At 37.7% G+C, this 13,842-nt stretch overlaps 1 protein-coding gene and 1 long non-coding RNA gene across 5 annotated transcripts in view; one reads left to right on the plus strand and one right to left on the minus strand.

Moving 5' to 3' along the window:
- The window catches only part of LOC147305689 (arf-GAP with coiled-coil, ANK repeat and PH domain-containing protein 3-like), a 72,080-nt gene that overhangs the window by 34,716 nt on the left and 23,522 nt on the right, over positions 1 to 13,842 (plus strand). For all 4 annotated transcript variants that reach the window (XM_086278613.1, XM_086278615.1, XM_086278614.1 and 1 more), the window contains exons 3-5: positions 1,166 to 1,285; positions 1,975 to 2,028; positions 13,598 to 13,656. In XM_086278613.1, the coding sequence (XP_086134739.1) occupies positions 1,166 to 1,285; positions 1,975 to 2,028; positions 13,598 to 13,656 (233 nt within the window). The remainder of the gene's footprint in view (positions 1 to 1,165; positions 1,286 to 1,974; positions 2,029 to 13,597; positions 13,657 to 13,842) is intronic.
- The window catches only part of LOC147305690 (uncharacterized), a 51,544-nt gene that overhangs the window by 11,330 nt on the left and 26,372 nt on the right, over positions 1 to 13,842 (minus strand). The window lies entirely within an intron of this gene.

The raw sequence follows: 13,842 nt of genomic DNA on the forward strand, positions 1-13,842 counted from the left end.
TAAACAAACAGTATCCCTTCTTTGAATTATTATAGGTTAGCAATAAAGCAAATAGATAAAAAGACACTTGTACATATATTTGTAAATGATAAAACCTGAGATTAAATGCTTCGCTAGGTTTACAAGAAACTGAAAGATGGACCAGAAAAGGCTAATTTTGCTTGCTGGCTGGCCAGGTCGCATCCCCATTCATGTGCAACTGCATGAGCAGGGATTTTCTCATCACATCTGAGGTTTGCTAGACGAGCATTTAAGGGAAAATAGCATGTTTTTATTTGCAGTTTATCCATCATAAGTTGTTTAATAAACTTTACTTTTTTAGATCTGAGTTATACTGCAGAGAGTCAAGTTACAATAATAGATACTGGAACTATTATAGGATATTTATAGGAAAACAGCCCTCTCCTGTGATCTCTGTAAATCTCTGTTTATAGGCCTATTTGCTAATTTCAGTCAACATTTGAGAGGAGAAGTATCCAAGATATAGTCTTTGGCTAACGAGTTGTGATTGATAAGTTGCTGTCACACCATCGCTTTTAAAACCCTTAGATCAGGGGTCTCGAACTCCAGGCCTCGAGGGCCGGTGTCCTGCAGGTTTTTAGATGTGTCCTTGATCCAACACAGCTGATTTAAATGGCTAAATTACCTCCTCAACATGTCTTGAAGTTCTTCAGAGGCCTGGTAATGACCTAATCATTTGATTCAGGTGTGTTGACCCAGGGTGAGATCTAAAATCTGCAGGACACCGGCCCTCGAGGCCTGGAGTTCAAGACCCCTGCCTTAGATGGTGCAAGTGAACACGCGGATGTGGTTGCAACACCTGTGACTGAAGTTAGTTATACCTCAGACTCTAGTGTCCAGATGGATAATATCAAAAATTCAACCTTGATTTTTGTGCCAGGCTGTAAACATCTTTCTTTTAATTTATTTTATTTTTGACCATTCAAGACTTGCTCAGAGTGGTTAAAATGACCTCTCCTTCTTAAACGAATCCAGTTTTTTTTTTTTTTTTAGGCCTTGGCCTTATACAGATTCTTTTCTTTCTGATATACAAGGCCTGCCCATCGTCATCTCCTTAAGCTGAACTACAGCCCTGCTAATACGATGCGTGTGTTGAAAGCTTCAACATCTTTCATTTAACCCCTCGTCTGTCTTCTGTCCACAGCTGGTGAAGCTATGCAGTGGAATGATCGAAGCAGGAAAGGCCTATGTCAGCGCCAACAAGCTCTTTGTCAACGGCATCCGGGATCTGTCTCAGCAGTGCAAGAAGGACGTAATGATCTCGGTGAGATTCTGAAACAAAGCCTCGGTTTTATCCATCACAGACTTTAATCTGGTATTATTGGCCTCATTTGTCTTTTAGTCGATATGGTTGTGGAAGGTTTTAGCCTCAAAAATCAGCCAAAAAAAAAAAAATCAGCCTTTTTTAGCCTCAAAAAGCAGCTAATGTCCGAGGAGAAGCCTCGGACATTGTTTTTGTGTGAACAAACCTGATTACTAACAGATTAGTCAGCGAGGATCAAATCAGGCCTGGAAACTTACTTCTTGGCTCGACTCACGACTCCGGCGTCTTGAACTGTTTTCATTGCTACTGACATTAAGTACTATTAAAAGCCTTTTTGGCTTCAACTGTATGACTAATTGTGAGTTTCTTATTAAAGCCTTGTTCATATTTGTAGTTTCCATTGTAAACGAATAAAAATAAATGGCATGAATCAGTCCTGCAATTATAGCTCTTTTTCCTGTACATGGTACAGCTCAGTGACATTAACCAGCTTAGACTTACTTTTAGCTTTGTGGATCTTTTTATTTTCTTCCATGCAGAATTCATATAAATTATGGTTTTAGTTTCTGACAGATTTTATTTGCTTCTTTTATTCACAAAAATGAAACTATTGTGGCGTGAGACTATTATGAGAATTTTTCTGGATGTATTGTGCAGTTAAAGACTGGTTTTTGTTATTTTCTGTGCAGGAGTGCTTGGAAAAATGCGGGGAAAGCCTGCAAGAGATCATAAACTACCACATGGTAAGCCAGCCATGCACTCTATATACATTATACTGAGACAGAGTGGTATCATTCGAATTTTAACTGGCATTTAAGGCTACATTAGGGCCTTTTATTCCTTTTATTTTAACACTGATGGTCACTGAAACCATCTGTGGCTGCATTAATGTCAGTATATACAGCTCACACTGAAAGGCAGACACTGACAGTGTCACCTTAGGTTGTTTTTATATGGAAATACTCACCAACGGGGCACCTTTTAATAAAGGTTGTGTTAATGGTTAGTGAATAATTAAATTATCCTTTACAGCTCATTTAAAGGCCATTTATAAAAACAAAATTACGGTTGCCAGGTTATTAAAATCTCCCATTGGCAGGTACTTTTCATTTCCTTTTAGTAAGCCTAATAAAGAAATCCTCCTGGGTTTCTCACTCACAAGTAAGCAATCAAATTTGTAGTTTAATTCAAGGTTTTAATGATCAAATAATGTTCAATGGTTTTAAATAGACAGATTTTTGTCCAGTTTTTCTGCAGACCCTCAGAAATACCACAGTATTTCAGTTATAATAATAATAATAATAATAATAATAATAATAATAATAATAATAATAATAATAATAATAATAATTATAATGGATTGGATTTATATAGCGCTTTTCAAGGCACCCAAAGCGCTTTACAATGCCACTATTCATTCACTCTCACATTCACACACTGGTGGAGGCAAGCTACGGTTGTAGCCACAGCTGCCCTGGGGCAGACTGACAGAAGCGAGGCTGCCATATCGCGCCATCGGCCCCTCTGGCCATCACCAGTAGGCGGTAGGGTAAAGTGCCCAAGGACACAACGACCAGGACAGAGAGCCTGGGGATTGAACCGGCGACCTTCCGGTTAAACCACATCTAAAGATTTTGACGGTGTGTAAACACCCAGTAATGCTTTTTAAAAAGATGTTGAACTTGGCCAGACATCTAAATAACGTAAAGATTTGGTAAAAAGTGGAAGGTGAAAAAAAAAAAAAGTATTCTCAAGTCAGTGAAAAGGCACACGTAATGTCTAAATAACTCTTCCTCCTTAACTCCTGAGTTCCTCATGTTGCTCCGCTGTGTTTAACTGTTTTAGGCTTGTACAAATAAGTCATAATGTAATAAGAAATAAATAACTAAATTCTATTTATGTAGCACATCTAAACTTACAATGGAGACATTCACACTGCTTGCGTACAGCGGTGCAGTAACAAGCTGTCCTGCATTCAGACAGTACCAGAGGTCAACAGTTCTCGAAGTGAAGTCTTCAGCTTTGATCTAAAAACAAAAAAGTCACAGTTGATACAAGTTGATATATGAACTACAACTGTGGGGATTAAAGACAAAAAGTAGCAATAAACAAAACCTGCCACTTCATACTGTATTATTTAATGCACAAGGAAGCAGTGGGAGCTTGCTAACACTGTCTCAAGTGGTAGTAGACTGATTGGAAACAACCAAGAAACTAACTTGGAAACTCCTGTAGACAGTAGTATATAGTATTATAGTAGAGGCCCCAGAATAAATTTGTGTGGAACTCCATATGTCATAATGGCTGATGCAGAGAATGTTTGATTTCCAAAGAAGTCTTAATATTATTTATTCCACAATGCAAAAATTCTGAGTGGATACACTAGAAGAGACAATGCAGATGGGGTTAAAGGCTGATATTACAGGAATAAAACTGTATTAGGAATTGACAAGAAGGATATTTTCTATTAAATGGGACATATAAGCAGTGTTTGATATCCAAGGGAGACTTTTTGAGCATGGTTGCAAAATTCAGAGTTAAATATATTCATAATAAAAAAGAGAAGGGGAAGAGAGAAGAGAAAGAGAGGGAGAGGAGAAAGATGTGTCGTCGCAGATCAGCGACTCCCTCCTCTTCCTTCACTGCCGATCAGGAAGCAGAGAAGAAGGTCAGCATTACAAATGGAGGCTTAATGGACTGAGTAGGTTGAACAGCTGCTTGACAGAAGAAGCCTTGTATAGCCTATAAACCTGTATGTCAGTGTCTTACAGGCATGTGTGCATGTCTGTCACTATATCATTATTTTGTGTTCTGTTATAGGTATAGGTAGGGCTGTTCGATATAACGATATATATCGGATGACGATATAAAAACATCTATCGTTTCATTTTACGCTATCGTTTGTTTCGTGGTGTCGCAAAATAAACTGTTTACGGCAATATTTTTTCATCGTTTTGATGGTCCCTGTAGTGGCTATATTAATTTCTTAAAGTTCTCTCTTTCATCCATCCATCCATTCGCGTCCGCTTATCCTTTTCAGGGTCGCGGGGAGCGCTGGAGCCCATCCCAGCTGTCATAGGGCGAGAGGCGGGGTACACCCTGGACAGGTCGCCAGTCTGTCGCAGGGCCAACACACAGGGACAGACAACCATTCGCACTCACATTCACTCGCACATTCACACTTATGGCCAATTTGGATTAACCAATTAACCTATCCCCACTAAAAAGTCTCTCTTTCTCTTATATTTTATATAACGACACTACTGACGGACAAGCGCCTGTTTTTATGCGTTGTGGTTAGCAGCAACGACGGTAAAACCATCGCGTGTCCGCTTGTTTATGTTCCACATAAACCTTTCACAATAAAGCTCAAGATCCTGTTGAGACTTTTCAAAATAAACTGAATCACGTGAAAGAGCAGATTATTTACGGATGAGAAGTAAAAAAGAGCCGACAGGTGCTAAAAAATAAACCTTAGACTCAAACGTTAGAACAGGCTTTTCCCCGCAGCACGCTGTGTAATAAATACTCACAAAGAAAACTGCGGCTGTTACAACTTATGTCTGAAAATGTGTAGTTTCATGCATCTGTTAAAACACTGGACTCCAGCTACATGACGCGCAGCTGGAAACACTTCCCGTAAGTCGAGCTGCCCGAGATTCACAGAATTTAAAGAAAATGTTACATTTTTGTGATTTATATCGTTATCTGGACGATAGAATTCTTATATTGGGATATGAGATTTTGGTCATATCGCACAGCCCTAGGTATAGGTACTCTTTAAAAAAAACCTTAGAAGCTGTTATAAATTTAGAAAGTTTTGAAATATTTTTGCTTTTGTAGACAGAAACTAAGAATGAGATAGTGGTGAAACTGAAATGAACTGAAGTGCAAGGAAGAGGATCATCTCCATTTCCTGGTAGTTCCTGGCAGAAACAGTGCAGTCGGTGTCAGAGGCTGAGATTGCAGAAACAAAACCTTAGCATTTCACAGCGAAGATAATTCTCCTGTTTATTAAAGGGGAACTATAAGGATTTTCCTTCTTGTCTTTTATAAATGAGGGTTTTTACAAGTTTAAACCAGGCCTTTGGATGGGTGACTTTGCATGTAAATGCAGTTTTTCGTGAATGCAGTTCTGGTCATTTCCCTTTGGTCGAAAGCCAACATTTTTCATATGCCAGAAAAACGTTGCACTTTAGAGATGCCCACAGTTTCAAATAATACAGTCAGGATATGTTCAGGTAACGCCTGTGAGTCAGTGATCAACAGCTTTCTTCTGTGGTCATCTGAGAGTCCCAACCTTTATCTCCATCCACCAGCAGTTAAAATCTTCTTTTGGCAGGAGGCAGTATAACAAAAAGAAGGAAATTTTTAAACTGTAAATCATGCAAAGCTCCTCTAGTAGAGTCCGAGAATATGAAGGTGGAATTGTTAATTGTGCTTAAAGTCCACTTTAAGCTCAATTAACTCTCTTTTAACAACCTCAATCCCCACAGCGGCCGTTAACCTCCTGCTGCTTGATCCTCATGACCTTCTCAACAAATACAAACACTGGAGTGTAAGCTCAGCCACACTTTTCACACCTGTGGGAAACGAAAAAAGTACACATAAGGAGGCAGAAGGAGAATCAAGATGAGCTTTGTCGGCCATCTAAAAGAAAGGGGCTCATTTCTAAATTTAATTTACGCAAGAATAAGTTTTGTAATGTGTAATCTTTCTAATGAGATACTTGAATATGAGTTTGTAGAATTGGTGGGAAAGCAACAACAGTTTAGGTAAAGAAAGCGCTCTAGTTTCCAGTTATAGTTCAAGCAGTATTGATGAATTACCACCAAAGAGGCTCTGGGGCCGTGCTGATAAAACGATTATTGTGCCACAGTCTGTTTTTCAATAAATCTCCCGTTTTGCCTTTCAGCACATCCTGTTCTTTTGCTTCTCCATAAAAGTCCAAATTCACTCCCCACCAGACTGTGGCAGATTTAATTAACTTCATATTTATTTATTTCATTTGCTCATTTGAAGTATAATTAAAGTTCAGGAAAATCCCCAAAAATTAAGATTAAGTTTTTTGTTTGTTTGGTTGTTAAGTATAATGAATAGACTACTTTTAGTCTACTTTTAATAATTGTGTTAAATAATCGTGAGCAGCTAGTAGTTATAGCTTGCTTATAAAAACCCAGATATAATGCATCATTTCAGCACTGTTTGATCTCAATACACTAATTGATGTTGGTTTTTAAAAATCCTGCAGAAACCCTGTGATAGAAGGGAATCCTCTGAGATATGAGAATGATGTGTAGGAACATTTATTTTTAATTTATTTAGTATTTTTGTGTTTTATTCAGAAACGACACTGTGTGTGATTTTTACTGCGTGGCGCTCATGTAGTCAAGGGACTCCAGCAGAGCGTCAATGAATAAGAAATGATGACCGTTATATCTGGCATGGTACAAATGTGGCCACGGAGTGCCAGCCGCCCTTGTCACAGGCATACTCGGATGCCTTTAAAATCCAGAAAGGAAATACAAAACGGCGTCTGAGCACATACACGGGACAAGTTTAAAAGAGTCTTGGCCCTGCTTCCTTCCATTTCCTGATAGCTTGGCTTTATTGCCAGTCCAGTACCACACAACAGAACAAACAGGCTCTGTTTGTGTGAATGTCACCAGCAGGCCAAGTATAGCTCCAATCCTGAGAGTCTTTTTCCCCTCAAAGTTTTCACAACAGATTTTTCTTTCTCACAGGCGGCAGCATCAACATAATTGGGCCATAAAGCTCCATTTGAATACTCGATAAATTATTGACACGTGTTTGACTCTCTGAACATACATTAGGCATGAGGGGGAGGGCTGACACAGGGAGAATATGATGTGAGTGAATCTTTGTGCACTGGAAAGAGGTCATAATGCAAAAACGGATGGGATTTGCGGTCCGGAGAAAATATGTTTAGGGTTTCGTGCAAAAAGAAAAAAAAAAATCAACCAGCTTGCTATAATACAATTTGAATTAGCCTATTTTTTATCAACCGGTGTTTCTAGATACACCACTACATGGAAATCAAGTTAAATAGCAGTAAGGCTCATTGTAGTCATTTGTTTTAAGATTCCTTAGAGATTTCTGCCTCTAATTTTTGTGAGTAGTTTTAATTTCCTTTTTGGCCGTTGCAGACCAGATTATTCTAGATAAGGCTGCAGAACTAGATCTATGCTTCAATTTCTTAAGATCAGTTTTTACAGCTGTTTATTTATCAGCCATGCTATGCAGCAACAGTCTTCTTGAACAAATATACTTTCTTTGTTTTTTCAGTGATGTGTTTCATCCATCCCATGGATCCATCTCATGTTTTTAAAGGCACACAAACATAAAAAATTGAAACAGTCTTAATGTCTTCACCTGTTAAAGAAAGAAAATGGTGTCACCAGCATATTTAAAGTGGATTAATTAACAAGGGATATATAATTTAAAGGCTACTTCACGTAGCGTAGTTACTGGACGATGTTGGCACGAGTTAAAATCAGTCACTAAGAGGGTGCTGCATCAAAAACCTCTTTGTGTTTGCTTTGGTTGCTAGCAGATGCTGTGGTCACCTTGCAGTTTTTTCCAATGAAAATCGCCGATTTCTCTGCAGAACTTCCACACTTACTCCCTCAGCTGTAGTGAAAGTTAACGGTTGAGACACAAGCCACAAGCTAAAAACTCATCTTTTTAAACTTGCTTTTGGTTGATTTTTATTTTTAGGTTTTAGCTTCTGTGAAGCACTTTGTGATTTTTATCTTGAAAGGTGCTATATAACTAAAGTTTTACTTACTTTACTTACTTACAAGCCAGAAATGGATAACATTCACCTTCAAAATAAAAGCTGTGCCAACCAGCACATTTTAAATCTATACATGACCAGTTTGTGGAAAGTGTTTGTGGACAAGTCTGCATCTTCCATGTAAACCTTTGACAACCATAGTAACCTCTTAGTGACAAAAGTAATTAGATAAAGGGGTCACTGACTGGTCTCTAGGCCTGTTTCACTGGTGCCTTAGCTTAGCTGTTTTTCCTTGTTTCCAGAGTTTTGAATGAAGGAACCAGCTGCTGTTTGTAGCTTTAAATTATGTGAAAAAACTCTAAACAGTATAAAAAATGGGTGTAGCGTGTTGATCTGGAAAGTGCCATAAATGTGCATCCTCTTTAAAGGTCAGCAGGGGGCGATGTATGTGATTGCAAAAAAACTTACTTTTGTAAAGAAGATTCTGAATTTTATACTTCAGAATTTGAAATGAATTAAATCCAAAACATTAAAACACAACAAAAAGAAAAAGTGAAGTTCAAAGACACTGATGTGGATTAATATAATTTTTAGAGTAATTTACTGGGTAATATTCACTTGCCAAATATCTAATACATGCTGTCAGACATGCATCACAAAATGCTTTTCCGTTGTCTTTAGATAATAACTCATAAAACCTGTTTGATTGCTCCCTGACCATCCCTTTTTTTTTTTTTTACAAATGACCCCTCCCAAATGTTTTTTTTCACAAGCAACAGTGTCCTTTTGTTCAGTCCAAATTTTCATTGTCAGAATGTCTTGATGCTTACTCAATCCTCCAGGTAAGTAAATGCCAAAAGGTTGATTCTGTTCATCTGGACGTAGTCCCACTGAAAACGATACGTCCAGATGAACAGAATCAACCTTTTGGAGTTTTATTATCAGAGTTTGAGATTCTTTCCAAAACAAAAGGATTAGTTTGGCACAAGTCACTAGACCCACCATCAGTGCTCTCTTTATAAATGCATTCAAGGAGATAGATCATTGGTGCCCTGGACAAATCACACTTCAACCATTGGCATATACAATCCAAATAATTTCCAAAAAGGAAAAACATTCCCATAGTGCATACAAATAAGTGCTTCTTTTTGTCCTGCATTTCCAGCCTAAAACATCTTTAATTAAATCCATTTTTATGTAATCTGGTTGTATAGAAGTATGTGGGACAACAGCCTTTGGCTCCCAGCTCGGAGTTTATGGGCTCAAATGCTGCATTTTGGTTTTGTAATTTCTGCTGACCGTAAGAAAGGAGGATTAACTGTAGTATTCTCAGTCACAAGTCGTTACCCAACGCACTTGCAGTTTCACAGTCAAATCCAAACCTAGAGACACGAAGCATGCATGGTTTCCTGGATAAAATCTAAAAACAACAGTGTGTTTTTACCCACTCCGATTTGACAAAGGTGTTCTTGTGCACAGAGTGGGCTTGAGATAATTGCTTGACTGACTAAATCACATCATTCTGTCTGAACATGCTGGTGGAATCAGCGAAGGGATTTAAAAAAGTGATAGTCAGTACAGTAGTCTTTTGTAATGGTGTCTTCAACCATTTCATTCCTTAGCTCTGATGTCAGCATGCTGAAGGTGTGCCAGATACTCTTGGACTTACTTATGTTTGACATTAACTCTACAGTTTGTGCTTATCTGTCAAATATGGAAATGAAATGTCTGTTGCTCTCAACATTTAACTGCTAAGAAGATTTCAAGTCAAAACAAAGTGGCACTCTGTCATAATTAACATGGCTGGTCTGTCAGGTGGGATGCCATTAAGCAACGATAGATAGACAATAGAATCATACAGTTTTTGTTGTTACAATAAAAAATACAGTAAAAACAAACATTGTTAAAAGTTCCACAGATCTATACTGAAGGCTTTATCCTGTGAGTGAGTAAAAATGTCATATATAACAGTCATCCATCCATCTATTCATTCTCTTATGCTTATCCAATTCAGGGCTGTGTGCGGGCTGGGGCCTATCTCAGCTGCCATAGGGCAAGAGGTGGATACACCCAGGACAGGGCACCAGCCTGTTTCAGGGCTAACAGTAATAGAATAATATAACAGTAATAAAATAAGATTTGAAAAAATTAACAAAATTGAATATATGACTAAGATTATGAAAAAAGAGAATTCAGTATTCTGTTGAACACTAAACTTATGAGAAATGTAGGATAAAAATACTTTTTAAAAGTTGTAATTCTGTCTTTTGTATCCCAGCTTTGTTAATACAGTTATGATGGCAATTAGATGTTGTACAGTTAGTATATTAACTACATGCTAATGTATAGCAGGCCAATATTTGATGTTTAAAAGATAAAGCATCCGTATACTTGTATTAAAAATCTACACTTTCCAAGTATTTTCTTAGTCTAGATCGAAAAAAAATGTAAATTAAATAAAACATAATATTTATGTAAATTGAACTAGTTTGCAAGCCAGTGTCTGTTACCTACCACCAGCTGTTAGCTGGTTTGTCACAGTGCTTCTGATCTTTAGTAGCTTTTTCTGCCCCTCCAAATTACCTAATGCTTACTATAGTTTAAGGCCACAAACAGTGTTTCTGTGGAGCCATGTGAGACAATCAAAACAGAAATATCTTATCTCTGACTACATAAAAACCAAAAATGGGAACATGGAAAAAACACATTTTCTGTATTTATTAGTCTGAAGCTCCACACTGTGACTTTAGGTTCAAACTAAAGTTGAAGTGACGGAAAACTGGGTCCGTTTTTTAAGTGTGACAGGTAGGAATCAACCTCTGAAGTCCAGTCTGACAATTTCCATCATTTTTCATAAATCATAACCAGTCCCCAGACCCCCATATTACATTACATTTGCATTATGCAGTGACAACCTGATGCATGTTGGTCCGGTGAAACAAGGGTGTCAGCTTGCCACAAAAATAGCTCCGGAATGCAACAGGCTGCACTTCCCCCCAAGCCAGGAAGTTTCACAGCAGTTCTCCTGCCGCACACAAACATCACAGAGGTGTGCTGGGTGAGCCCACAACTTTTAAAGACTGCGGTTTGCTCTAAACCGCAGTCCACCTCAGTTCTGTCTGCTCGACGCTTAAACTAATCCAACCCTGGAGAGTTTATGACCGCCATACACCACTGCACTGCTGATTTTCATGTTTTAGGCATCACGTGTTTGAGAAAGCTCCTGATGGCCCAAACTTCCAGCTACCACTTTCACTTTTCTGAGAGCTTGTTAAAATACATTCAGGGAAACAGGCAGACCACATATGCACTATCAGACCTGTTTACTGCCAAACAGGGTGCCATTTTAAACATTTTACTTTCCAAGAAGCAGGAAAGGTTACTCAGCTAGCCTCACTAGCATTACAGCAAAGTGCCGAATGGGTGGGCTGCTACCATCAAAACAAACACGTTTCTTTGAGGCATCAAGAGAATCCATTTAAAAGTACCTCTTCCATTTGACCCACAGTTAAGTTTGTAGAATCTTTCTGACATTTTTTTTATTTTATTTTTAGATTAAACTTGTTAATTTACAACAAAATGGGCAAATTTGTGACAAAAAAACAGCAAATTCATGAGATAACTCGTGTTTTTTTTATCAGATTAAAATGACATATTTAGGAGGGAAAAAAATGTTGCAAGAAAAAAATGGCAAATTTTGGCTGTGGCAATTGTACAATTATCAATGAAAATCCTGCAAAATTTTTAAAACAGAAAATGTAATTTAAGAGAAAAAGCTGGAACTATGGGACCATTTTTGGTGTATTGGCCACAGATAAAAAAAACCAACAACAAAAAACTGTGTTTTTGCACAACCACCAACACAATGTCTTCTTTTTTTTCCATCACTGACCCTAATAGTCTGTCATATACCCTCTATACACAGCTTACAGCAACAACAATAGCAGAGTGTCTTTCCCATCATCCGCGCCTATAATCCCTGAGTTAAAACACTCATAAGCCTATTTATACAGCCTGGCAAACTCAAATCTTCTAATCCATACCAAAACGCATGTATCCAATTATTCTAGCGGGATGAGGGTGAAACCCTTTAAGCAGTCTAACTGCTCGGTTGTGGTAAGGACACGTGGGCCTTGGCAGTTTGACTGGTTTGTACCCTGTGCTGAATGCAGACTGCAGTGTTGTGTTGTACCAGAATCCTCCTCTCCTCCCTCTTGCTTACTTCCTCACTCCCTCCCTCTCTGCCCGAGTGACCTATTTAGCAGCAGCAGCTCTTGCACACTGACTGTACTCTCTGAGCATGAAAGGGAAGAGGAGGGATCTCGAATGTAAAACGCCAAACTGAAGGCAGCATGTTATTGTGTTGGAGCAGGGGTGTTTGAGTCACAGCATCATTGCCTCTCCACTCATTCAAACAGGCATTAATGTCTGATTTCCATAATTTACGAGCATCTTTTGAAAACAGCTGGGCTTTGTCGCCCTCTGCTGGTTACTTTGAAAGTCATATCACAATAGGAACATTGTTGCTTTCTTCCAAAAGACTTGGAATAAGAAATGCTACATTACATTTCATCCTGAATTTGAACTAAGTTCATACATCACGCAATACAATAAATATACATTTGCTGCACTAATTTGATTGGGCATCAACATATGGTATTTTCAATATGTACTTATTTATTTACAGTTATTCTAATATTAGTCTGCTGACTGGTTTGTCGAAAGCTTTTTACTTTGTGGACCACATAAACAATAGCATTCACATTTTATAAATGATGCATTTACAAAAATGATGATGAGCAATGAGATGTTTTCCACACTAAGCCAGCCCGATGAAAGAAATGTTAGAGTAGGAAATAAAAAGCAATAATGATAAAATGTAAATCACTAAAAGTACTTCTCTTGTTTAATTGAATAGTCTGTTTTTAAGAGTTTATCTATTATATACATTGCTCTCATAAACTTATCCTTATTTGATTTGTTTTATAAATTTTGGCAGTTTTTTTCTGATATATTAAATTTCTTTGACTGTAATTCGCCAAAGAATTTCCTGTAAAATTGAAATACAGTTTTCTTGTAAATTTGCAAATATTTCATTAGTAAATTTTGACCTTTTTTTTTCTCTAAAAATTTTTTTTTCTTGTAAATTTCCTCCTGTTTTCTTCTCGCAAATTAGCCAGGATTTTTTTCTGTAATATTTCCAGAGTTGTTCCCTTGTATAATTGTCAATATTTTTGCTTTTTATTAGTTTATATATATGTATATTAATTACATTGGGGTAGTATGGCTGGTCATGGGTGATATCATTGTTGTAAAATTGAATATGAGATAACTGTGAAAAAGCCAGAATGTATACCCTCCCTTTGGCAGGCTGGTTCTGGTCCTCTTGTCTAAAGTGTCTGGTTAAATTTACTGGTCACAGCTTCCATGACCAAAATGAAATCCCGTGATAATAACTTTATGGTGACATAAGCCAAAGAATAAATAATAATGAACTAGCAATGTCTAAAAGTATTATAAATTTCATCTAATGTCTTATTTGTGACCTGTTTCAGATCCTGTTTGATCAAGCCCAGCGGTCTGTAAAGCAACAGCTGCACAATTTTGTGAAAGAGTAAGTAAACCTACAATTTGCTGAAGTATCCCTGTAGATATTTAGATGTATAAAATATTCAATACAGGTGGGAAAAGGATTACTCCACAACCTTTAAAAGGCCTACATGTCCTTGTTACCCCCAAAAACCTTTCTTAAGTGTTTAAATATAGAACAGGCTACAACATTTTGCAGCCCAGACACGTT

Source organism: Aulonocara sp. 'chitande type north' Nkhata Bay, linkage group LG20 (genome assembly GCF_057382095.1).
Source record: "Aulonocara sp. 'chitande type north' Nkhata Bay isolate Kocher_YH1m ecotype deep benthic linkage group LG20, A_spYH_male_GT1.1, whole genome shotgun sequence".
Lineage (NCBI taxonomy): Eukaryota > Metazoa > Chordata > Actinopteri > Cichliformes > Cichlidae > Aulonocara > Aulonocara sp. 'chitande type north' Nkhata Bay.